Below are 25,778 nucleotides of genomic sequence, written 5' to 3' on the forward strand. Positions count from 1 at the left end.
GCTAGGCCACTCCACACCACTTTACTCCACTGTACTCAATGAAACACTACTGCACTCTACTTCATTGTACTTCACTACTTTACTCTACACGACTATATGCCACTCCACTCGACGACACTCTATGCCACTTTACTCTACCACAATGTACAACACTCTACTCCACTGTAGCCACTCCACTCTACAGTACTCTCCTCCATTGTATGCTACTCCACTCTACTCCACACAAAAACACTATACAGCACTCCACTCTACAGCACCACACTTTGTCAGTACACTCTCCTGCACTCTACACAACACTACTCTACACCACTCCACTCTATGCCACTTCACTTTATGCCCTACACCGTATGCTATGCCACTCTATAACACACCACTCAACTCTACTATATGGCATACCACTCTACTCTACGCAGCTCCACTCTACTCTGACACACCAATGTACTGTACTCCACTTCGCTCTACTCTACAACACACCCCTCCACTCAATTTACTCCACTCTATGCCACCTCACTGTACATTATTCCAGTCTACGCCACTCCACTCTAGTCCACACTACCACACTGTACGACACTTCATTCCACAGCACTCTACAACAGTCCACTGTATGACACTCTCCTCTTGTCTACTCCATGACACAACACTGTACGACACGTAACTCTATGGCGCAACACTCCACTCTAATGTACGACATGCCACTCCACGCTTCTCTACGGCATGACACTCTACACCACTCCACTGCACTCTAAACCTCTACGTTACATGCCACTCCACTCTACCCCATTCCACTGTATGCCACACCACTGTATGCCGCTCCACTCTATGCCATTCCACTCTGTAACACTCTACTCCACTGCATGCCACTCAACTCTACAACGCCCCACTCTAGGACACTCCATTGTACGATACTCCACTGTATAACACACTCCTCCAATCTACTCTACGCCACAGTGGCAACAGAGATGAAAGAGGTGTAAATCTCCCTGCAGTCTAGTCCAAGTCCCAGAATCGAGCATAAGGAAGCAGCTATGATTAGTGCAGCAGGTACGGTGGTACTGGGAAGGGTGAAGAGCCAATGAAAGCCTGATCTTGACATTAGGAATTAGGCGCTGCTACTGTATCGTATTGTACAGTGATTCATGTGGGGTGCTGAAGCACATTTTTGGACAGGTAGAATGCTAACCCATGAGGGAGTGTGGGGCTGGCAGAGAATGTATTTATTATCATTCAATATGGGAAGTGTTTTGATTTCATGGATGAGTGACCAGCGAGGTGCCCTTTTCTTGTCTTGAGGCATAGTGCGTATGAACGGAGCAGGATCCGTGAGAGATCGGCATGCAAATTATAATATGTTTGGAACTAAACTAAATAGGCAGCACTCACCTATTCAGATGGACGATGTGTGATGCGTGCAGATACACTATAGGGATAACGAAAGAAGGCCTAGTAATCCTTTTGGCAATGTCGGCAAGCCAGACATCCTGTCAAGTGTGTAAAATGATGCCTGGGCCAATCTTCCGCTCTCCCTTGCGGGGGGAATAGCAATTGCCAAAATGGTGATCCTACCAAAACTGCTCTACCTGTTTGTCAATATCCTGATTCAGCTCACACAAATTTTTTTTAATTCAGTTTGCTAATTACTGATCTCTATAATATGGGCTGGCAGACAGGCGTGTATCTCATGGGAACTACTAACACTGCCCCTGTCTCAGGGTGGGATGGGTGCACCGGACCCCCTTCCAGCATCATACTGCTGTGGAGCTGGACGTGGCAGCGCCGATCCAACTTTTGGTGGCATTATATCAGTCAGGTAGACGCCTTCATGGGGAAATGGACACGGTGGAGACATTGAGGTGGGCATGAGACAATCTACGGGTCAGAGAGCACCTTAAACTCCTGTATGCCCCATCTATTCCCCTAGCACATGACCTGATGTTACCAACCATGGGAGATGGTACAAGTAGGGCACTAGCTCTACGATTGGACTGCGCACTTTTGCGGACCTATACCCAGGGGAGACATTTAGAGCTCCTCCTGAGCTAGAGGAGGAACGTCCGGTCCGATTTTCGGAACAATTCTTCTATCACAAACTTAAGGCCATGTGCAGAGAATTACACAACACATTCCCAAGTCCACCCCACACTGCTAGTGCTTGAAAATGTTCTTAAGGTTGACACACCTCATATACTCATCACCAGACTCTACAATAACATGCAAAACACGGCCCCTTCGTTATTGCCCAAAGCCCTGCAAGCATGGAATGCGGACCTTCCCACTGAGCTATCTGAGGAACAATGGTAATGTTGTTGCAATCAGCTTACGGCACTGTTCCCGAACTATAAGCTACGCCTTATTCATTTCAAATGTATACATCGATTCTATAGAAGTCCTGCTCAACTTCACAGCTTGGGACTTCGGGACGATGCCGGCTGCTGGAGATGTGGATTCGCTCTGGCAACATTTTTGCACATGGCATGGCTCTGCCCCAAACTGGATGACTTTTGGACCTCCGTTTTAAAAATTATACATGACCTACTGGGCACAGCAAATGACCCAGACCCCCTGTTGGGCTTATTGGGATATGTAAAGGTGACACCACAGGGACTCCGGAAATGACACGCTCTTTTGTTATTACTGGCCAAGCATAGAGTTACTATACCTTGGGGGAGGAGAGGGTCCCCAACTGTGGACGATTGGATTTGTGATGTAACATTTAGTTAGGAACAGTTATCAACCTTCTGGAAGCTGATGCTATCAGCATCCCGGCCACGTGTCATATGGGACCCCTTTCTGAAGTGGGCCAGCACATAACAAAAGGCAGAACTGGACCACCCAAACACAACGACGCACAACCCTTCAGCACACTATAACAGGGCGTTTGCCGCTAGCACTGTAAGCAGGAAATGTTTTTGTACATACCAGGGGAAGAATGCATTCACAATGTGTAACGTGCTTTGGCTGGATTTACAGGGAAAGTTTCAAGACAAACTGGGTAATAAGCTTGTAAAGTTATACCATGTTAATTGCACAATGATACTTCATGGGGTGATGTGGAGCAACAGACCTCCAAAATGTTTTGTATGTTTGTTATTATGAAAATGTCAATAAAAAAATAATTTAAAAAAGTTTGTAAATGATAGCGTGTACACTATTTGCTTAGTTTGTTTTTCTTTAATTATGCAAACGTTCAGGAAAATTATGCGAAATCATAAAATTAGACAAATGCAAAATACAATATGTAGTGCTATATTTGGGCACAAAATGAGTTTGGCAATTTTGCAGTAAAAACATAGCACGAAAAAACATAAGTGGCATAATGAAAAAGCTCTCATGTTCTGGACATTTGTATTAGTTCCATGAATTTGCGATAAACTTTTGCCACAAATGCCTTATAGCTATGTGAGGTGGCGCTGGAATTTTTATAACAAGTGTAGCATGAAATTCTAGAAATTGCATGACTCAAGCAGCTTAATTAAAATTTTAACTGGGTCTCAATATTATGCCAAATGGTAATGATGGGAGTTGGTACTATGAGAAGTAGCCATCCACCTTTTTTTTTTTTAAAGGCAGCAATATGTTGGAGTGGTGTGGCTCACTGGTTAGAGGCGGCAGACCCGGAAGCAGAGAACGGCCCGAGACCAAGGTTCAATTCCTGACGCGGCAGGGTCGTGGACCAGGGTCAGCGGACTCGATAATTCTTGCCTCGGTGCCTACTCTAACCAGGGATCACACTCGGCAACTCTGGGCATTAGCTTGCCTCATCTCTACAACGGCCCCCCACATTCGCCGGGGATGCCTGGTTTCACCTTGGCGATACCCAGTAGGGACCATCTCACAGGGATAGCCAGGACGGGTTCCCCAGCGGTGTACAGCGCCACGACGCCTCAGGGCAGCAGTGCGCTTTACAAGACACATACATACACATACATACTTCCTACTAATGTACAATTATATGTCATTGACGATAGAGAAGAACACCATGAGATATAAAAAAAACGTGTTATGGGTTTTGGGTTGTGAGGTTTAGGGTGGGTATGTGTTACTGAATGGCAAGGGAATTTCTGGGGATTAGGGTGGGTATGGGTTGTTGGTGGTAAGGTTTTTTTAGTGTTTAGGGTAAGTATAGGTTTTTAGGTTATAATGGCTTTTTTAGGGTTTAGGGTGGGTATAGCTTTTCGGGTGGCACATGAATTTGAAAGTTTTAGGGTGGGGATGGGTTTTTGGGTGATAAGGGATTTTCTAGTGTTAATGCTGGGTATGGGTTTTTGGGTGGCAAGGGAATTTTAAGAATTTAGGGCGGGTATGGGTTTTTGGGTGGCAAGATAATTTTTCAGGTTTAGAATGGGTATGGGTTTTTGGGGGGCAAGGGAAATTTTATGGTTTAGGTTGAGTATGGATTTTTCAATGATAAGGAATTTTAAGGGTTTAGGGTGGTTATGGGTTGTGAGGTTTATCTTAGGGTTTAGGGTGGTTATGGGTTTTTGGGTGGCAATGGAACGTCTAGGGTTTAGGGTGGGTATGGGTTTTTGGTGGTAAGGTCTTTTTTAGGGTTTAGGGTGAGTACTTTTTTAGGTGATAAGGGCATTTTTTAGAGTTAAAGGTGGGTATGGGTTTTAGTGTGGTAGGGTTTTTCTTATGTTTTAGGGTGGGTTGGGTATTTAGGTTATATGGGATTTCTTAGGGTTTACGGTGGGTATAGGTTTTTGGGTGGCAAAGGAATTTGGGGGGTTTAGGTTGGGTATGGGTTTTTGGGCGGCATAAGAATCTTTCGGGTTCAGGGTGGGTGTGGATTTTTGGGTGGTAAGGTATTGTTTAGGGTGGGGTTTTTAGGTGGCACCTGTATTTTTTAGATTTAGGGTGGTTATGGGTATTTGGGCGGAAAGGGATATTTAGGTTTAGGGTGGGTATGGGTTTTTTGGGTGGCAATGGTGTTTTTATCGTTTGGGATGGGTGTGGGATTTTTGGTGGGAACGAATTGTGTAGGGTTTACAGTGTGTATAGCATATTAGGTGGCAAGAGAATTTTTTAAGTTCAAGAAAATTTTATTTGATAACAAAAACAAAAAGGCAAGGTGTCAATACAAAGTACAATGGAAATATAAAACATGGTGAGTTATAGCAAGAGAATTTTTAACGTTTAGGCTGGGTGTGGGTTTTTGGGGGGCAAGGGAAATGTTATGGTTTAGGGTGGGTATGGGTTTTTGGGTGATAAGGAATTTTTAGGGTTTAGGGTGGTTATTGGTTTTTGGTTGTGAGGTTTAGGGTGGGTATGTGTTTTTGGGGGTCAGGAATATTTTAGCGTTTAGGGTGAGTATAGGTTTTTAGGTGATATGGGCTTTTATAGGGTTTAGGGTGGGTATGGCTTTTTGGGCGGCACAGGAATTTGTAGGGTTTAGGGTGGGGATGGGTTTTTGGGTGGTAAGGGATTTTTTAGGTTTTAGGTAGGATATGGGTTTTCAGGTGATATGGGCTTTTTTTTAGATTTTAGGGTGCATATGGGTTTTTGGGTGGCAAGGGACTTTCTAGGGTTTATGGTGGGTATGGGTTTTTGGATGGTATGGTATTTTTTTGAGTTTAGGGTGGATATAGGATTTTAGGTGATAAGGTTATTTTTTAGGGTTTAGGGTGGGTATGGGTTTTTCGGTGGCAAGGGAATTTTTTGCATTTAGGGTAGGTATGGGTTTTTGTGTTGCAAGATAATTTTTCAGGTTTCGAGTGGGTGTGGGTTTTTGGAAGGCGCAAGAGAGCCAATGAATGATGGCGACTGAACCTTTACCCCATGCACTTCACTTTCATGAATGGAAGCAGAGTGCAAATGAGACTCAGACAGACCAATGCAATGACAGAAGACAGCTGGCCCAAATGCCCTCTATGTATTTATATGGATGTAAATGTACGAATAGACTAGATCTATGGCATTTGACATAATATTTCCATATCGAACCGAGTCCTAAAGTTTTGAGCATCAGCTTTTCCGCAAGGCAACTATCGGAAACAGCCATAAAGTTAGGCAGGGGTCAAAATTACAGTTGGCTTATCAAAATACCTACAGCCTAACAAGGATTCTGACAGAGAATACCTTCTATATCTATGGTTTGTCACACTGGGTGGCCAACATAAAAATATATTGCCCACTATGGTAATATGTGAAATTCCATCTAACAAAATGCCTAGCTGTAGGTTTTAAGATAGAATAATCAAGATCCACACTTAAATGCCTATTGCTGTTCTCATATGCTTTTTACAAAAATACGTCAGGTCTAGTGGCTTTATCATAACATTCAATAACAAATAGATCAGGCGCATAGCCATGATCATCATCACTGGCTTGACACCATAACCAACTCAGTTCTACTGTAATGAGCACATATTTTGCCTCAAGCTAAAAAGTGCAATTCCAACAGTGTTTGTAGCAGTAGCACACAAATTCATCCCTGTAAATTGCTGTACTAAGGCAAAGCTACATGTGAGTGTATCCTAAATCTCTCTCTATCTCTATCTCTCTCTCTCTCTCTCTCTCTCTCTCTCAGTAGGACTGTGAAAGCTCTATTCTGTTGATCACATCAGGTCCGGCAATGGGTGCACTGCCAAGCCAGTCTTAAAATTTGATCTAGGTTAGTGTGGCCTTAAACACAAAACTGCACTCTGAAATTTAAAACATCTTCTTTTAGCATAAAATGGATCAAGGTGTAATTAGCATAAATTGAATAGCCAACCTGGTCTAAGTCTATAAAGCTGGTCAAAAGTGCCATGTGGATAAAGAAAAGTGCTGAAGTTAAAGTTAAGGCACAAGTTACTCTCCATGTGATGTTGGCAGTATCTGAGAGCAAATGAGGGAGATTAATTAAATGAGTATCATTTGGAAGAACTGATGCAAAGCAGAACAGTACAGTTCAACACCACCAGCTCTTTCTGACATTGTTTTTTGAAGCACTTGATGGTCAACAGTAAACAAGCATTTACAATGCAACGGTTTCGCCTTTGGAAATGTTAAAGCTATTTGCAATGTAAATGACAATGGCAATTATTTATCTGTTTTCAAAACCAACACATAAATACAAATGTTGTCATTTACAATGCCAATAACTCAAACTTTTCCAAAGGCGAAACCGTTGCATTGTAAATGCTTGTTATTAATTGTTGGTACTAGCACCCAATTCAGTGTAACTCGCGGAATTAAAGAAATTGTATTTACCTCAGGGAAACTGGGATAATAATAATATTAAATTCAAGCTATTTTCTGCAGTTTAATTTGTGAAAGATGGGATTGCGCTCAAAGTTATTGTGTTTTATCTTTTTAATTTAGTATTGAAATATATAATCTGTCCTCTCTATTTAAGGGGGCATTGTGGACAAGGGTTTATTAAAATCTCTCTGACTCGAGCAAATGATTTTTTAGCAAAAATGGGTGTTGTATATTCAGCACTGGCTCCACAACTTAATATAGGCCTGGTGCAAAAAATCCTTCTGTAATAATGACTGCGGCGCAAATAGCGGTTGCCCAATTCCGATCTATACAAGCAGTAGAAATTGGTGCAAACTGCTTTTGCTCCGAGTGTTCGGTTACTGTAACACCCCGCTCGGGGGTGGCGGTCTCCGGCGTCCCTTGGATCGGTCTCTGGCTGTAGCCCGAGGTACCTCTGCCACAGCGTGCACATGAGGATACAGTCTAGGCTAGTGGAGAGGGTGCTTCGCGCGCCTGTAACAGGTCGAGGGTCGTGCGCGGCCACGACTGGGATTCTAGCAGGTCAGTGCATGAGTGGTGTTTTATTTGTAATGGGTGATATCAGTGGAGTGGGTGCTTGTGTGTAGTGACTGGGTGTACGCGCCTGTGGGTTGCAGGGGTGCCCACCGTGCCCACAGCCGAGGATTCCACAGTGCAGAAGTTTGGTTTCTCCGGTTGAAGATGCCCATCTGGGTGTATTCCGAGTACCTCACACTCTGTATCTCACCTCACACATTGCATGGGGCACCTATCGCGCCCCAGCCCCCCTCCAGTGACCCACATCCACGCAGACCTGGGTAGCTGGGTTCGGGGTGCCCCAGTACCTCTCACTGAAGGGCGCAGTGCGCCTATCCCGGGGTGAATACCCGGATACTGACCGCAGGGTGATAACGCTGCCTGCCTCGCAGGGTGAAGCGCGGATTTATGAGCAGGCGGAGTCCACCCTTCGGGAGAGACGTCTCTCGCGAGCACGGCTTGGGAGCTCACCCTTTCTTCCTGGGTTCTGAGCTGCTGCAGCTTCACCGACTGGTCTTGTAGGGAAGGAAATCTAAAAACCCTCTCTGAGCCCCTCTTACCCTGCTACTCTGCTGGGACCTTTCAGACCCCTCCCACACACACCCAGAAGCAACCACATTCAGCCCCGCAGTCTATGGAGCTGCTCCACTCTGCCCTGGAGGGGAGGGGAGGGAGGGGCAGGCTCGGGCTGGCCCATAGGGCAACCAGGCAACGCCGGGTGAGCTGACCTGACAGATCCGAGTGTGGGCCTGTATTCTGGCAGTTTGTAGACCTGTTAATGCTCTGCTGGGTCAGCTCACTGTTCATTGATCTAATATGAAAACAAGCATTCTGTTGTGCCTCTCATCTTAATATTATTACTGTTTCCTTAAGCTTAGAGTGTTATGCCAGCATGTATTCCATGTTCTCTTACCTGTATGATTCCATGTTCTCCATTCTGATCCTGGCGGTTGCTGAGGCAGGATGGTTGGTACTTGTACTGCTGTGCTCCTTGAATAAACTCACCTTAAACCAGCTCCTGGACCACGACTTTTCACTTCATTTTGCCAACCACGCATTGAAACTGCATTGTAAACATTGCCGTTTTGCCAACCACGTTCATTTTCAACCGGCAAAACAACTTTATACTTCTAAATACTTCTTTACCACAGTTTGGTACAACCAATACAAGCGAAAATTAATACTTTACATTTCTGTTCACCTGCCTCAGCTTTAATCCGCGAAATTAAAAAAAAAAAAAAAAAAAAAAAAAATAATAACCAATTTATACTGATACAATTTACATGGCTACCACTGCCAACCATACAATTTCTCCTCCACCAGCCTTTCTCATTGAAGGGGAGATTCCCACTACAGAATGGGAGGAATGGCTAGGGTTTTTCGAAAATTACCTTGAGGCCATAGATGGCCTTAGATTTCCTGCAACCAGGAAGAAAGCTATCTTATTGAATTCATTAGGCAAAGCAGGACAACATGTCTTCAAATTTCTGCCAGAACTATTAAATGGTGACGGTGAACCTATTGATAACCCCTACAATGAAGCAAAATTGAGATTAGAAAAATACTTTGGAAAACAAATTAACATCGTCATGCAGAGGCACAAATTTTATACTGCTCCCCAAAAAGGCAAAGAAACAGTTGATCAAATGGTTGCTCGCCTAAGAGAATTATCCCTGAAATGTGACTTTGGAGCTATGGCGGACCAAATGATTCGAGATCAACTGATAGTACAGTGTAAAAACAAGCGTATGCAGCAAAAACTATGGGCAGCTAAAAACCCTACATTATTGGAAGCCATCACAATTGCTAAAGTCGTCGAGGAATCAGACAAGTGCATGGACGAGATGCGTCTTCTTGAGATAAAGAAGGAAGAGACTGTCAACTTTGTCTCCAAGTCTGATAAAGAACCACCTTCTAATGTTGATAAATCTAACACTAAACCTAAAACTTTTATTCCCAAGTCTAGGTCTGCTTACAGTAATCCTGGTGGGAAGGTGAAATTTGTGGGATGTTTTCGTTGTGGAGATATGTCTCATGCTGCGGATTTTCAAGGGTGTTTTGCCAGAGACAAAAACTGCCGTAAGTGTGGGAAGCGTGGTCACATTAGCAAAGTGTGCAAATCTCCTGCATATAATAGAGTTAGTTTTGTTGAAGATGATGCTTCTTCTCAAGAAATGTTCTTATGTGTAGATGGTGATACTGATGATGACAATGCTCACTTTGTCTTACAGAAGCCAAGAGCTTCTTTTATTCTCAACGATGTTTCTGTTTCCCTCATGGTTGATCCAGGCTCGATGTTTTCCATCATACCTTATAGCATGTATAAAGAACATTGGCCATCTGTACCACTTATACACAGTGATTTCATGCCGAAAGGTTATACAGGGAAAGTAATTAAATTGAAAGGGGTCATGAATACTTCTTTTCAATTTAAAGGTAGATCTGCTTCGGGCAAGGTTTTCATTTCCGAAGAAGGCCCAGCAATTCTTGGGTGGTTGCAACAGTACGACTTACATATTATTATTGACCCAAGGTCTGACGATGTGGTACTTGCAGTTGATGATTTTTACAATGTTGAAAATGTTCTTTCTAAATTTTCTGATGTTTTCCGTCCTACATTGGGCAAATTGAGAGGTTACTTACATGAAATTAAAATTAAGGAAAATACTTCCCCAGTTAGACATGCTTTAAGAAGAATTCCCATTGCTGTTAGGAAAGAGGTAAAGGAAATGCTTGACGACATGCAAAAACAGGACATTATTGAACCGGTGGAAGCTTCTGAGTGGCTTTCGCCAGTTGTTGTCACACAGAAAAAGGACGGTAAACTCCGTTTTTGTGTTGACCTTCGTTCTCTTAACCAGAACATTATAGTCGACAAATTTCCTTTGCCTAACATTTCTGAAATGGTCTTACTTATGGACAAGGTTAAATTCTTTAGTAAACTGGACCTAAGGTCCGCATACCATCAAGTTGTATTACACCCTGACTCCAAAAAGTTTACTGCCTTTGTTACCATTGAAGGGGTGTTCCAATTTAAAAGGTTGCCTTTTGGCCTTGCCTCTGCGGCAAGCGTTTTTCAACGCATGATGCATACCCTTTTCAAAGACTTAAAGCATGTCCACTTCTTCCAAGATGACATCTTGATTACAGGTATAGATGAACTTGAGCACAATTCTAATCTGTCAAAAGTTTTACAAATTCTTTCTACTGCTGGTCTTACTTTGAGAAAAGACAAATGTCAGTTTTTGTTAACTGAAATCGACTATCTGGGGTACACTATTTCTCAGAATGGTATTAAGCCAAAGGAAGATCTCTTAAAAGCTATCAAGTGTGCTCCCATTCCTACTGACAAAGACCAACTCAAGTCTTTTCTTGGTCTAGTGGAGTACTACTCCAAATTTGTTCCTAATTTCTCACATAAGACTGAACATTTACGAATGTTACTTAGGAAAGGTGTGCACTTCGAATGGGGAACTTTACAGTCGAAAGCTTTTAAAATGGTTAAAAGTGATATCATTAATGCTGGCATTTTGACAACCTTTGAACCAAGTAGAGATACTTACGTTACAGTTGATGCAAGTGCATACGGTATTGGCGCTGTGTTATCTCAGAGGTCGGGAGGAAGTGAAAAAACTGTAGCGTTTGCTTCTCGCTGCCTCAATTCCTCTGAGCGCAACTACGCTGTCATCGAGCGTGAGGCTCTAGCCGCCGTTTGGGGCATTTCGCACTTTCGTACCTACCTGTGGGGTATGGTATTTTGTCTAAGAACTGACCATAAGCCCCTTCTCAAAATTCTATCACCGGGCGGGGCCAATAATGGTTCTCCCCGCCTAATGAAGTTTGCTGCCAAGTTACAGGACTACACCTATAGATTAGAACACATTTCCGGTTGGAGGAATACACAAGCAGACTGCTTGTCACGTCTTCCTATTATTTCAGAGTATGGTGGTAAAGATTTGGAGGATGAGAGTGTCTGTTTAATTGCTGCCTTTGAGGATGTTTGTTCTTCTGAATTTCACTCTATTTCTAGAGATGAATGGCATCAAGCCGTCTTGGAAGATGCTGATTTTGGAGAGTTGCTTGATGCTATTCGTTTAGGATGGAGAAGGGAAGGGAATGTTAAACCTTCTCTGCGTCCTTTTGTCAAATTACAAGATGAATTGAGTTTGGGTATGTCCGATGATTTGGTGTTGCGTGGTGAGAGGTTTGTACCACCGTCTTCTCTCAGGAGAAAAGTTTTTTGTTTAGCTCATGAGGGACATCTTGGGCAAAACATGACGCTCAAGAGGATTAAAAAGAACTTTTGGTGGCCTGGAGTTGACGATGATGTGCGTAGGTGGGTTGAGACTTGTCTTCTGTGTAAAGAGAGTGAAAAGAGGTTGAAGATATCCTCTCCTCCACAGGGCTCCATTGTCAGCTCTTGTGTATTACCTTGGGATAAGTTATGTTTAGATTTTATTGGTCCCATGGATTCCTTACCTGCTGATTGTAGATTTGCGTTAGTTCTTGTCGATGTAGCCTCTAGGTGGTTGTACGTAGAATTTATGAGGAATATTACCACAGACGCTGTTATAAAACAATTAAGGTCCCTTTTTCTTAAGGAAAGCTTTCCGAAAGTCCTCGTTACGGACAATGGCACCCAACTCACCTCGTCCTCTATGCATTCCTTTTTAGCCAATCATGGAATTCAACACATTTGCACTTCACTTTATAACCCCCAGGGCAACGGTTTAGTGGAACGAATGAATCGTTTGATTAAGGGTACCATACAGTTGTCAGTGCAAGGACAGAAAGATGTACGTAGGGCAATAGAAGACATGGTATGGTCTTACAATACTACAGCCCATGGAGTGACTGATTTGGTCCCGTTTGAATGCATGCGTGGAAGAACTCCCAGAACTAAGCTAGTCCCTCAGTGGCTATGGGAAGGTATTGTTACTTCCAAGGTAGTTCCTGGAAAGGTAGGTAAAGTTGAAGTGGGCGACTTAGTCAAAATCAAGTTAGGACGTAGGGAGTTTGGCATGAATAAGTTTTCCGATCCTAAGAGAGTCAAGGAAGTACACAAATGGCATGTTGTGCTAGAGAACGGACAAAATTGGAATTTCCGCAGAATTGCCTTATACGCCAAGAAGCAGGTTCCTAATGAGAAAATGGTTGAGCAATCTTCCAGTGACTCTCTTCTCGGGGATTCTCATGTCGCTTCAGGTTCTTCTCAGGGAACTTGTCGGTTACCAGACTCTTTTCCTGTTACACCCACCTGTTCTAAGGAGTTTCCATCCACTCCTGGGTCTTCACAAGGAGTGGCCTCCACTTTGAGTCGCACTTCTTATGGAAGGACCCCTCGAGTTCCTAAGAAATTTAACGATTTTGTCAAGTATTGATTTTTCTTCTTCTCTATTCTCGCCTCTGTTATCTTTCTTCTCATCTTCTCTTGTTCTTTCTCTCTTCTTTTCACTTGTTTTTTTTAGTGTTTTTTTTTCCCTTTAAAGGGAGGAGATATGTTGTGCCTCTCATCTTAATATTATTACTGTTTCCTTAAGCTTAGAGTGTTATGCCAGCATGTATTCCATGTTCTCTTACCTGTATGATTCCATGTTCTCCATTCTGATCCTGGCGGTTGCTGAGGCAGGATGGTTGGTACTTGTACTGCTGTGCTCCTTGAATAAACTCACCTTAAACCAGCTCCTGGACCACGACTTTTCACTTCACATTCCCTGCAGCAAGCTCACGCTCCTACCTTGCAAAACACGTTTACAAGTGTCTTTAAATGCTCAAAACTGACCAATGTGTAAACATGGGCCGCTTTTCATATATCTAAATCGCTAATGGAGCCACTTGTATTTTGATGCCTGGGCCTACTTTCTCTCCCATTCCGACACTGGCAGGGAAGGGATGTCTGTAGTGCAGTAGTTACTCCAGTCTGTGCTGCCGATGGTCTGGGTGGGAGGCATGTCTGTATCTACCCCACTCTGCCCTGCAGAGAGCCTGGGATGAGAGGTGGTGCCTGCGTCTGCCCCACTCTGCCCTGCAGAGAGCCTGGGATGAGAGGTGGTGCCTTCGTCTGCCCCACTCTGCCCTGCAGAGAGCCTAGGATGAGAGGTGGTGCCTGCGTCTACCCCACTCTGCCCTGCAGAGAGCCTGAGATGAGAGGTGGTGCCTTCGTCTGTCCCACTCTGCCCTGCAGAGAGCCTGGGATCTGAGGTGGTGCCTTCGTCTGCCCCACTCTGCCCTGCAGAGAGCCTGAGATGAGAGGTGGTGCCTTCGTCTGTCCCACTCTGCCCTGCGGAGGGCCTGGGATGAGAGGTGGTGCCTGCGTCTGCCCCACTCTACCCTGCAAAGGATCTGGGGTGGAAGAGAGTGTCTATCTGCCAGTTTGCCCTGCAGAGGGCCTGGAGTGGGAAGCAGTGCCTATATGTATATACTAATACATACATCATTCGGCCCTGCTTGAGGGCCGTGGGAGCAGGAAGTGCCCATATCTAATCCCCTCTGCCATGAGGGTGGCAGAAAGTAGTTACAGTTACTCCGCTCTACCCTGTCGAGAATTGGGTGGCAGAATAAGCCTTCTCTACCACAGTCTGCCCTGCCGAGGATCAGAGTTGGTGGGGGGACCTATGCCTACTCCACACTGCCCTGTTGAGGGTCTGGGTGGCAGAAGGTGCCAACATATATACCCCATTCTGCCCCGGCGCCTCTGTCACCTCATCTTGTCCGCTGGGGGACTGCCGATATTTACATCCTGCCCCGCCAGGGGTCCGGAGGGGGCCTAGTCCTACAGCCACGTCACGGCGACCTGCGACGGTCCCCGGTGGGGAGTGGTGTCCCGCGGTCGCTTCCTGCGTCTGCCAGCGGTGTACAGCATCTCATCAGGACCCCCACAGACCCTTGCAACGTTCATCACTTCCGCCTGGAGCCCTTAGAGGAGCCGCCGTCGCTGCTGTCTCAGCTTGATGGAACTGAAATTACGCCAAACTACCCGATATACCAAACACATGTGCACAACACACAACAATCCCGCTTAAAAGGGGGAGAGAGGAGTCATTCAGATAAACTAATGCGAACACTCACCAGCCTCTCCCAGGTCAAGAGCTCCGTCCCTCACGTCTGAGGTGTGACTTTCTTCCCCCCGGGCTGCGGGGGCGGGCACTTCCGGCCGGCCGCGCTGGGATTGGCCGGCCGGCCAACCACTTCCGGGTCGCTGCAGGCAGCGCAGCGGCCCTTCTCCTTAGGTAGGCAGGCGGGGGCTGATTTTTACGGGCAAATGCCGGGTGGGCACCGGCTCTAGATCACCATCAATCGGGGCGGGAGTGGACACGGACGGCGGGAGGGGGCGGGAGTGGACACGGACGGCGGGAGGGGGCGGGAGTGGACACGGACGGCGGGAGGGGGCGGGAGAGGACACGGACGGCGGGAGGGGGCGGGAGAGGACACGGACGGCGGGAAACGTGCACAGGACAGCGAGGGGACAGCGCATCAGTGAAAGGGGAGGGAACGGGAAAAAACGTAACTCCGCCCTGGGAAAAAATCTCGGGAACGCCCCCGAATCTGGTCCGGCCTTGACGGACAGATCTCTGTTCCAATGGCTAGCCTCCATTTATGGAGCTAGCCAATGGGACAGGGGGGCGTATTCCATTCTCCTTACTGGAAATCAAGAGATTTCTCTGGAGGCGGAGCTAAGAGCTCCGCCCTCCAGCGAAACCTAAAAATGCAGCCAAGAGATCCATTTAGAATCTGAGCACAGGGATGCTTTGAACAGGACTATTCTTCCCTCACGTTTATAAGAAGTGTCATATGCTCCTTCAACAGCATCAATAATATTTAATTCACAGTTTTACAATTTCAGAATGTAAACATTTCCGATGTTAATTATTTATTACAAATTATTGCTGGTACTCATTTATCTTAAACAACTAACAACCATTGACAAAGAAAATAGTACTGGCCGGTTTTAGGTGTATGTCAGTTGTTGTGTTCTATATAAGGATACTGTAACATCTCATAAAGAAACCAAAATGCTGGTCGAGTAACACACTATTGAAAAGAGAAATGTATTTTACATTTACCTTTTTAGAGACTTTTTTCATCCCACTTTCAAACCTGTCTGCACATATTTCCATATGACTGATTGCAGCCAGCAGGTGTGGGTGCTTCCCAAAACCTAGTTAGAGCATTTTCTTCCAAGTTGATACTGCATGTGATGCAAGGCGCTTGGCCTAAAGTTGTAGCGCTGTACAATTTTCACATTACAAGCACTGTTGAGCATGTTAATGCAGTTAGATACGGGGACATTTTCCATTTCTTTAATATTTTAAGACTATACGTTTCCACTGCTTTATAAACCTTGCTTTCTCACTAAATTGGTTTGCGCCATTTGCTAATTGTTTTCTTTTTTATTCTCGGGAGGATCTCCCAAACTTCATGTTTGTCAATTAAGCTTGCTCACTTCGCTCCCTACATAAAAATCATAGCCAACGTTTACAAAATGCTACTTTTAAATGTCACCAACCATCACTGGCCGAGTACACACAACACATACTCTCCCTCTCAGACAAGAGACCCAACAGAGTTAAGTTGACCGCCTGCACGACCAAAGTTGCTAAATGAATGAGAGTAAACTGTCTCAATCTTAACACTGATAAGATAGAACTAGGGATTTTCGTCAAGAACACTTTTTTTTGGCAGAGTTTTATATAGCGCAAACTTGGCCCGAATCGGGTATCAGAGCGCTTTACATAGCAACAGTTACGTTACATGAGGACACACATTCATTTTTGTTTGGTTAGGCATGAGGAGATTAAGTGATTTGCCCAGAATCACAGGATGTACAGCGTCGTTGCTGAGACCCCAACCCAGTTCCCCAGATTCAAGGTTGACCGCCCTAGCCGTTAGGCCAACTCCTCTCCCCCCACTTCTCCATAAACTTCGTCATAGGACTCCAACTGGTGACAAGCTCGGACCCACAACCACACCCAGCACCTATACCAGGCACCTCAAAATCTTCAGCAGCAAACTGGACATAAATGCACAAGTCAGCACCATCACCACACTCTGGAAATGCTGAGGAGGATCTTCAAAATTGCTCCTAATCAACACTAGAAAATTGGTCACTAGCAAGTTAGGCTACCGGAACAGCCTCTACTCTGATCACAAAGCGACCCAATAGAAGACTAGAAACCATTCAGAACTCAGTAGTCTTACTCATCCACAACATCCCACATAGTCCTCACATCACTCCACACCTCAGGAAGCTCCACTGACTCCTGATACACAAACACACTAATTTCAAACACCTCACACACTCAATGAAGGCACTAGACAACTTAGACACTAGGGGCCTGATTCACAGAATGAACTTAAGACTAAACTTACTACTATTTGGTATTCACAGAATGCACTTACTACTTTCGGGATTCACAGAGTGAACTTACTACTTTCGGGATTCACAGAATAAACTTACTACTTTCGGTATTCACAGAATAGATTTAAGACTACTAACTCTAAGTCCGAACTCGGGCCGTAAATTCCGGGCCGGAGGCGGAGCTTCCGGCTTGGGGGCGGAGCTTGCGGCCCGGAGGCGGAGCTTCCGGCCCAGAGGCGGGGCTAGGGGCTTGGAGGCGGAGCTTCCGGATCGGAGGTGGGGATTTTTGCCAATGTGAAATCTCCAACTCTGGGCCGCAAGCTCCGACTCCGGGCCGGAAGCTCCGCCTCTGGGCCGGAAGCTCCGCCTCCGGGCCGGAAGCTCCGCCCGCAAGCCGGGAGCTCTGCCTCCGGGCCGGAATTTGCTCAGGTTCCCACAGATATAATGTGTGTTTATAGGGTTGTCCAGGTCCCCACAGAGATAGTGTGTGATTATAGTCATGCTCAAGTCTCCACTTTGATGTGTTATGATAGGTAAGTTGAAGAATCCATATGGATTATTTTAGTCTGGTGGCTTATTAAACTAATGAATCCTCTTGTGGGATATGTGTTGCACCTCTCTCTCACATGTTTGAATCCTTGTGCTTCTACTCAGTCTTCCATACTTGAAAGGTACATATAATAATTACCATTTACTTGGATAACAATAAACATATGGTACTCAATACCAAGATACCCGTAGGTGTGAATGTGTACTTTATATATGCACATGAGATGATGTGATGTGATAATAGTGGTGCTTAAGCCAACACCAGAGATAGACTGGAATTATTCCATATCTATTAATCCCAACTAAAACGAAGCATTAACTGATTTAAACTGTGTCCCTTCAGGAAGATTCACACTTCCTTAAAAATCCAAATATCTGAGTGCTCATTCTCTTTTCTAGCCACCATCTTATGAAATCTAGTCTCCATCAGGAAGATAAAACTGTAATTCTGATTGCAACAAACTCCCCATGCTGATTCGATCTGACCTTTTAGGATCATTACAATAGAGAAATAGAGAAAAAGATTTAGGAACTGGCACATCTTTATAATTTCGTCTCAATAATTCAAGAATGTAATGGTACTTTATTTATTTATTTATTTGCATGTTTGTATGGCGCTGTGAATCTACTCCCGAAGGAGTATCTCCGCGCCTTTGGCAGCAACTAAAGAACAGAAACTAGTCATAATTTAGTAAATAGGCGAGAGGCCAACTAGAAATTAAAGAGGAACGTTTTGAGTTTTTTTCTAAAAGGGAAATGTTCCCTACATACTCTAATTTCCTTCGGGAGTTGGTTCCACAACTTTGGGCCAGCTACCGATAGGGCCCTTCCCCCCTTTCTTGCCTTCATGGCCCTGGGAACACATAGCAATTCCTGATCTCCTGATCTCAGGTTTCTAGACGGCACATAAGGGATGAATTTTTCAGTGAGGTAACCAGGACCTTTTCCAATCAGGCATTTGTGGATGACACAGCAGATCTTAAACATCACCCTCTGCTTTACTGGAAGCCAGTGCAGTTTGGCCAGCAACGGTTTTGAGGGAGTACGAGGCGGGACATTTAGGACTAGTCGTGCAGCCGTGTTTTGCACAACCTGCAATCTAGCAAAGATGCCCTCATTGGCAGCCAGCATTAAACCATTGCAGTAGTCCAGCCTGCTTAACACTAGTGACTGGACCAACGTTCTCCTGGTGGTATCCGGTAGTAGAGGGAATACTCTCCTGAGAAGCCCAATAACATGAAAACATGAGCCCACCACTTGATTAGTTTGTTGTGTTAGGGTAAGCTCATGATCCAGTTTCACTCCCAGATCTTTTACCACTGTTTTGGGCTCAGGGACGGGGCCAAGATCTTGAGGCCACCAGTCCGGAGTCCATAAGCGTTTGGCCTCTCCGAAGAGCATAACCTCGGTCTTGGAGACGTTGCACTGCAGGAAGTTAGCTGCCATCCAACGTGCCACCTACTTCATCCCCCGGGCGAAGGAGTCACGCACCTCGGGAGTCATTGTTTTAAAAGGGAAGAGGAGTTGGGTGTCATCCGCGTATGATACTGGAATGAACCCGTGGGATCTCATGATGTTAGCTAGGGGTGCCACGTAGATATTAAATAACGTAGGGCTCAAACAGGAGCCCTGTGTTACCCCCTTTGAGATCGCCACCACCTCTGATTGGTATGGTCCCAAGATGACTCTCTGGGTGCGTTTGCTGAAGAAGCTCCTTAGCCAGGCCAAGGCCTTGCCTTCCAGACCGATGTCAACTAGTCTGGAGGTCATGATGTCGTGTGACACTGTGTCAAACGCCGCTGACAAATCTAGAAGCACCAGGACAACGGAATAGCCCTTGTCCTGTAGCATCTGAAGATTGTCAGCGACGGACAGCAAGGCGGTCTCAGTACTGTGCCTGGGCCTGAAACCCGACTGGGAGGGATCGAGTCCACCCGCGTGTTCAATAAATTTTGACAAATACTGATTCACATGTCTCTCAGCAAGCTTCCCTATAAAAGGGAGAAGAGAGATCGGTCTCAGATTTGTCAAATCCGACCAGGGGATCGAGTTGTTTTTACGCAGAGGTCTCACAAGAGCCTGTTTCCAGTCTAAAGGGACTTCCCCAGTACACAAGGACAAATTGACTACATACCGTATTCCAGCCCCCAGATCATCCAGCAGAAGTGGCATAATACGTGCTGGGATGATGTCAGTCGGGCACCCACTCTTTGTTTGCGTGACAAGAGCAGTCAACTCCTCAATAGAGATGGGTGGGAAAGCGGTAAGCTTCTTAGCCTCATTATCTGTAGTCATAGTATGTAACTGGATTCGACAGTCAGTTGTTACTGGATTATTAGAGAGGGAGTTTGACGCTAGTATCTTATTATAGATGGCGTCGATTTTCCGGACGAAAAACTGTGAAATGTTATCACAGAGTTCTTGGGATTCGATCCCATCGGTATCACAGGCAGTGGGCTTGGTGAACGTCTGTAGAATTTTATACAGGGTTTTTACATTAGAACCAGCAGCTGATAATTGAACTGCTATATGTTGTTTCCTGGCAGCTCGGATAGCTTTATGGTAATTTTTAAACGACCTCCTAAAGTCCTCCTTATCATCTGCCTTGTGTGTGACTCTCCATTTTTTCTCTAACTTTCTCATGGTCTTTTTTGCTGTCTGAGATCCCCAGTGAACCAGACTTCTTGTTTTGGGGCCGGTCGGGGTTTATAAGTTCTCGGCGGGACCACATGATTAATAGTTGTTAATGCAGCGTCACTAAATGCGTTTAGGGCTAAAGTGACGTTTTCACCGTATGCTTCCCATTTGGGTTCAGAGTAATTTGCCCTGAAGTCTGCAGGGATTAATTTGTTCCAGGGCCTTCTAACATTGGCCATCGTCCTATGGATAGCTTTAACTTTATAGTTGGAACGAGTGTAAAACATAATAACTGAATGGTCTGTCCAATCAACTTGATTGGGGGTAAGACAGTTAATAGCTATTGAGTTACAGAGCACTAGGTCAAGAGTATGGCCCGCAGAACGGGTCGGCCCCTGATTCTTTTTATTAAGTCCAAGTGTGGCCAGGTCTGTTAACACAATCTGTGCATCGGTGCACGTGGTGATCTCACTGTGGATATTGAAATCCCCCACCAGAATGAACTCAGAGTTAGCTTGCATGTGGGGTGCCAAAATTTCCATTAGTTTAATGGAAAAGGTCCCACACGAGCCAGGAGGTCGATACACAAGTGCACCCTTCCTGGTTTCCCTAGAAGTAGGGTTGATCGTAAAAATCATGAGCTCCATTTCTGGGGTACACACAGTTTCAATGACTGCAACCTCCATCTCTTGTTTGAACACAATAGCTAGCCCTCCTCCCGTTTTAATCGGGCGATCCAACCTTACTATTTTGTACCCTGTTGGTACCCCCAACGTTATGGCTGGGACTGTATGAGGCTTAAGCCAGGTCTCCGTTAGGAAACACAGATGAGGTCTCTCAGTTGTAATGAGGTCCCAAACCTGTGTAGCATGAGAGACAAGGGAGCGGACATTGCACAAAAGGTTTTTACATGTTAGGGGCGGATCATTAGGGGCATTGGTGTTCAGTGTTACAGGATTGGTACTCTGAGCTGATGTGGCACACTTTAGATGACCGGGAGTGATTACCGCGGTGCTGGAAAATTGCGTGTGACACCCCAAACAGGTGAAAGGTCCTCCCACACTGGAGCAAGTCCGGTGGGGGCACAGTGTGGTAACGTACCTGCCTATTTCCATAAGAGTCTGGCGTGAATAAAACTGAGTAGTGCCATGACCCATCTCTGCTGGGAGGGTACAGACCGCCATGGCCCCCTGCCCCTAGCCCCGTCCTGTCGCGGACGGGCGCAGACGGGCGGGTCTTTGGCTCGTCTTAGGCGCAGGCTTAGGCGCCACACTGCGCGTCAACACTGCGCGTTGGACCGACGAGTTGCTTTATGGCCCTTGAGTTTGGGAGAGCTAGAGCGCTAACCGCTCGCCTCCCACGATGTTCCTGGCTCTGCCCCGCCTTCCGCACCCGTGATTGGCTGGAGGGTCGGACAGGCACAGATCGACTATTAACAAGAGCTGGTCCCTCAGTGCGTGTGGGTAAGTGGTATTTTTAAACAATGTGCAAACTAGTATTCAGTTATGACACACATAGGCAATACTTTCCCAAGTGCAGTGCAATCACAAAATAAAATTAGTCACAGGCTCACGGAGCTGCTTTCTACAGTTCAGCAGTTTAAAATAATGACGAGCGGTAATGCTCTAAAATTGGCGCCAAGCGGGTTCAAGGAAAGCTGCCACCGTCCCCCTTACCCCTTACTTCCTTCATAAAGCTCCCATTTCTCTCAATTATTTATCCTACCTGCTCTTGGGGCTCTTTCTAGCTACCCAGGCTCACACTCTACCTATATATATGTACATAAATACCTATATATGTACATGAACCTTATTTAACAAACTAAAAACATTTTTTGTGCTTGGAAGCACAAATTCTGTACGTGGTTTTTCCAGAATGGGGCTAGCTGTCCTTTGCGCAAATGTAGAAAAAAATCTCACCTCTGCAAAAATATAGTGGAACAGAATATCAAAAGTGAGAATGTAGGTTTTATTGAATACAATATCGTTAGGAAGAAAAGTGTTGTAATTAATATTCTGTACTTTGATGTAGGTGTAATAAACATTGGTTTTAATTAAATAAATATGTATATACTAATAATATTAGTATTATATTGTCAAATTTTTAAATGTAGTTTGTAATTTTCATCGATTAATTAATTTTTTCTAATGTAATTAGTTGTTTATAATTTACTAGCAGGACTTTGGGTTTGTAGGGGAATGTGGTGGGAAGTTAAATATGTTTTACAGAATTGTTTTTTAATGTTAAGGGATATAAAGTAAATTAAATATTTTATTGCTTATTATGTAAATGTTAAAAATATTTAATTTTTCTTTCATTTTAGGGGGTTTAAATGTGGAAATTACTTAACTTAAAATAGTTTTCTTTATTTTTTAGATTATGTAAATATTAAAATGTATAAATCATTATATAATCATTTCCTTGATTATTTAATATGGAAAATGTTGTTTTACTTAGACTTAGGGGCCTATTACGATGTCGGTCGGAGTTTCCTCCGCGTGACACATGGTGGAAAGTGGACCGATCAGGACCGTCTAATTATGATGCGATTGCACATGGTGTGGTCTCATTCTTCGATTCCACTATGGGAGCTAGTGTTATGGGCATACACTGGTCGTAACACAAGCCCCCATAGATAAATGGGAGATTGTGTTAATCCCTACATCCCGGGGCAGGCACCTCAAGGTGCCTGTCATGTTGTGCAGGGATTATCAGTGGGGCACCATATCTGCCCCCTCGGCCCACAACCGGAGGCAGCAAGGGAAAGCAGGCCTGCTAGAGGACCCCAAATAGGCTTTCCAACAGGGTTTCTATTTGGGAAAGGTTGGCTTGGAAACTGAGCTGTAAACCTTGCATTGTAATCCAGGTGGCTTAAACCTCCATCCATATGAATTAAAGGACGGTTCCAAGTGGCCGACAGGCTCCTTGAGCCCGTTGAAAGCCAGCCAGAATGACTGGCAGGTTTTGATTCTGACCGATTATCGGAATCAGCCGACCGGACTTGAAACCAACGATGTCGGACGTAAATCCACCGACCTAACTTCAGAGGCTTTATGAGCAACATCGTAATCAGCCCACATGTAAGAAATAATTAGTAATATTTATAAACATAGTGCATATTTTATTTATCATTTTTATGTTTCTTTTTATTTATTTTAATTTACATTTTATTATTTTAATATTTATAATTCAATTTATATATTTTTTTTCAGTAGTAGCTAGAGAAGCGAATTCTGTTTATTTCAATATTTCATTTGTTCATACATTTTTTGTATATTTATGATACATTTAGCATCTTATTTAAATTGATACAAAATATTTTTTTTACTTTAAATATGGTTAATCCTTTTATGTTTTTAGATATTTAATGACTGTAGGATTGGTATATGTAACCTTCCTGAAGTCCAACACTTTCCCTAATGTTGCACAGATTGGAGTGGGAATAGTATATTTAGCCAATCCAATTCCAATGCTTTCCTTATTGTTGCTGAATTAGAGCGGGGATAGTAAAATTAACCCTTTCAAAGTCCAACGCTTTTTATACTGATACTTAGGATGGAGTGAGAGTATTAAATCTAACCCTTTAAAGACCAATGCTTTTCCTTCTGTTGTATATATATATAGGGATGGGACTAGTAAATCTAATTCCTCTGAAGTCCAACACTTTCCCAGCTTTGCTTACATTGCAGTGGGAATAGTAATCTAACCCCTCCAAAATTTAACAGTTTTCCTACTTTTGCTTAGGGTGGAATGGGAGCAGTAGATTTGACTGCTCTGAAGTTCAACACCTTCCCTACTGGTGCTTGGACTGAAGTAGAAATAGTAAACGGAACCGCTCTGCAGTCTAAGACTTTCCCTACTGTCACTTAAATAGAAGTGGGAGTAGCAAATCTGGCCTGTCCAAGTCCAACACTTTCCCTACAGTTGCTTAGACTGGAGTGGAAAGAGTAACTCTACTGTTGCCTAGATCAGAGTTGGGATACTAATTCCAACCCTTCTGACATCCAATACTTTCCATACTGCTGCTTAGATTGCAGAGAAATAGTAAATGTAGCCTCCCTGAGGTCCAATATTTTTCCTTGTGCTGCTTAAATAAGAGTAGGAATAGGAAGTCTAACCTTTGCGAATTCCAAACCTTTCTGTACTGTTGCTCAGACTGGAGTCTGAAGTCTAATATTTTCAATGAGTTTGTTTATGTTGAGTAGGAGCAGTAAATATAATATCTTTCAAGTGTAACACTTTCCGTACTTTTATTTTATTTGGAGTTATAATGCTTCAGTTGGACCGCAGCAATCGATGCGGTTTGGACCGCAACCGACAAGCAGTTGGTTGCGGCTGAACCTCATTGTAATAAGGCTCTTACGGCCTTATTTATGAAGGACTTGCGCCGCCGGTGCGTCACTTTTAACATGGGAAAAAGTCACGCACCGGTGGCGCAAGGCTTTCATAAATAAGGCCCTTAATTTCTAAAATATTTACTAACTCATGCGTTTCAGGCCCTGAATTTACATCTTGGTCTACAAATCGAGGGATGAATCTTCATTCCTTGTAGTACTATCTAGGAAGTAAGATTCCATGATGCAGGACTGCAACCTAACCTCAGCCTCCTACTCATCCTCTTTGAATGAATCTTGGCATAAGAGAATGTTCCTGATGTCTGTAATTGCATCTTTTTTATTTTACTCTAGGCCTTGGTGAAATTTTCAGTTCGCTGGTGTAATTTCCCATATTTTTGGGAATTTCAAGTTATACTTATGTGAAATTCATGTCTGAAATTACTTCATAATACCACACCATGTAATTATACCCCTTTCATACCAAAATCATATTATGTGTACATGGGAGCTTGTCAAACAACTAGAGCGCCAGCAGTTGTTGTTCGGGGAACTTTTATTTTTTGCACGAAGAAGCATTTTGCACTAAAATATAATGCTAAATGATGGATTTGCATATTGTATAATTATGTGTAGTTTCAGGAAAACCAATTACACAACTTTTACGTACACCAAATTTGATCGGGACATCTGTGAGGGTATATTCAGTTACAAGGAGAAGAATGTCAGTGAAACCACCCCATGATCTGCCATGCAAACTTTCAATGATAATCTAATTAATCAATCAATCAATCAATGCATTTCTAAAGCGCGCTACATACCCGTGGGGGTCTTAAGGCGCTGGTGGGGGAGGGGGCGCTACTGATCGAAGAGCCAGGTTTTGAGAGGTCTTCTGAAGGTGAGCAGGTCCTGAGTCTGTCGTAGGCTGATAGGGAGAGTGTTCCTAGGTCTTGGCGGCGAGGTAGGAGAAGGATCGGCCGCCGGCTGTGGTTTTTCGGATACGAGGACCTGTGGCGAGGGCGAGGCTGGCTGAGCGGAGGCTTTGGTTGGGGATGTGGAAGCTGAGTCGGTTGTTGAGGTATGTAGGTCCGGTGTTGTGTAGTGCTTTGTGTGCGTGGATGAGGAGTTTGAAGGTGAATCTCTTGTTGACGGGGAGCCAGTGC

General features: G+C 44.4%; 1 protein-coding gene across 4 annotated transcripts in view; it reads left to right on the forward strand.

Moving 5' to 3' along the window:
• Positions 1 to 25,778, forward strand: part of LOC144798280 (uncharacterized) — a 2,046,403-nt gene that overhangs the window by 959,056 nt on the left and 1,061,569 nt on the right. The window contains exon 7 of one of the 4 annotated variants that reach the window (XM_078669052.1): positions 1,710 to 3,059. The exons of the other annotated variants lie outside the window; for them this stretch is intronic. Coding sequence (XP_078525178.1) covers positions 1,710 to 1,860 — 151 coding nt within the window. The 3' untranslated portion in view covers positions 1,861 to 3,059. Of the gene's footprint in view, positions 1 to 1,709; positions 3,060 to 25,778 lie in introns of those variants that run through there. 4 annotated transcript variants of the gene reach the window in all.

Source organism: Lissotriton helveticus, chromosome 12, assembly GCF_964261635.1.
Source record: "Lissotriton helveticus chromosome 12, aLisHel1.1, whole genome shotgun sequence".
NCBI classification, from domain to species: Eukaryota; Metazoa; Chordata; class Amphibia; order Caudata; family Salamandridae; genus Lissotriton; species Lissotriton helveticus.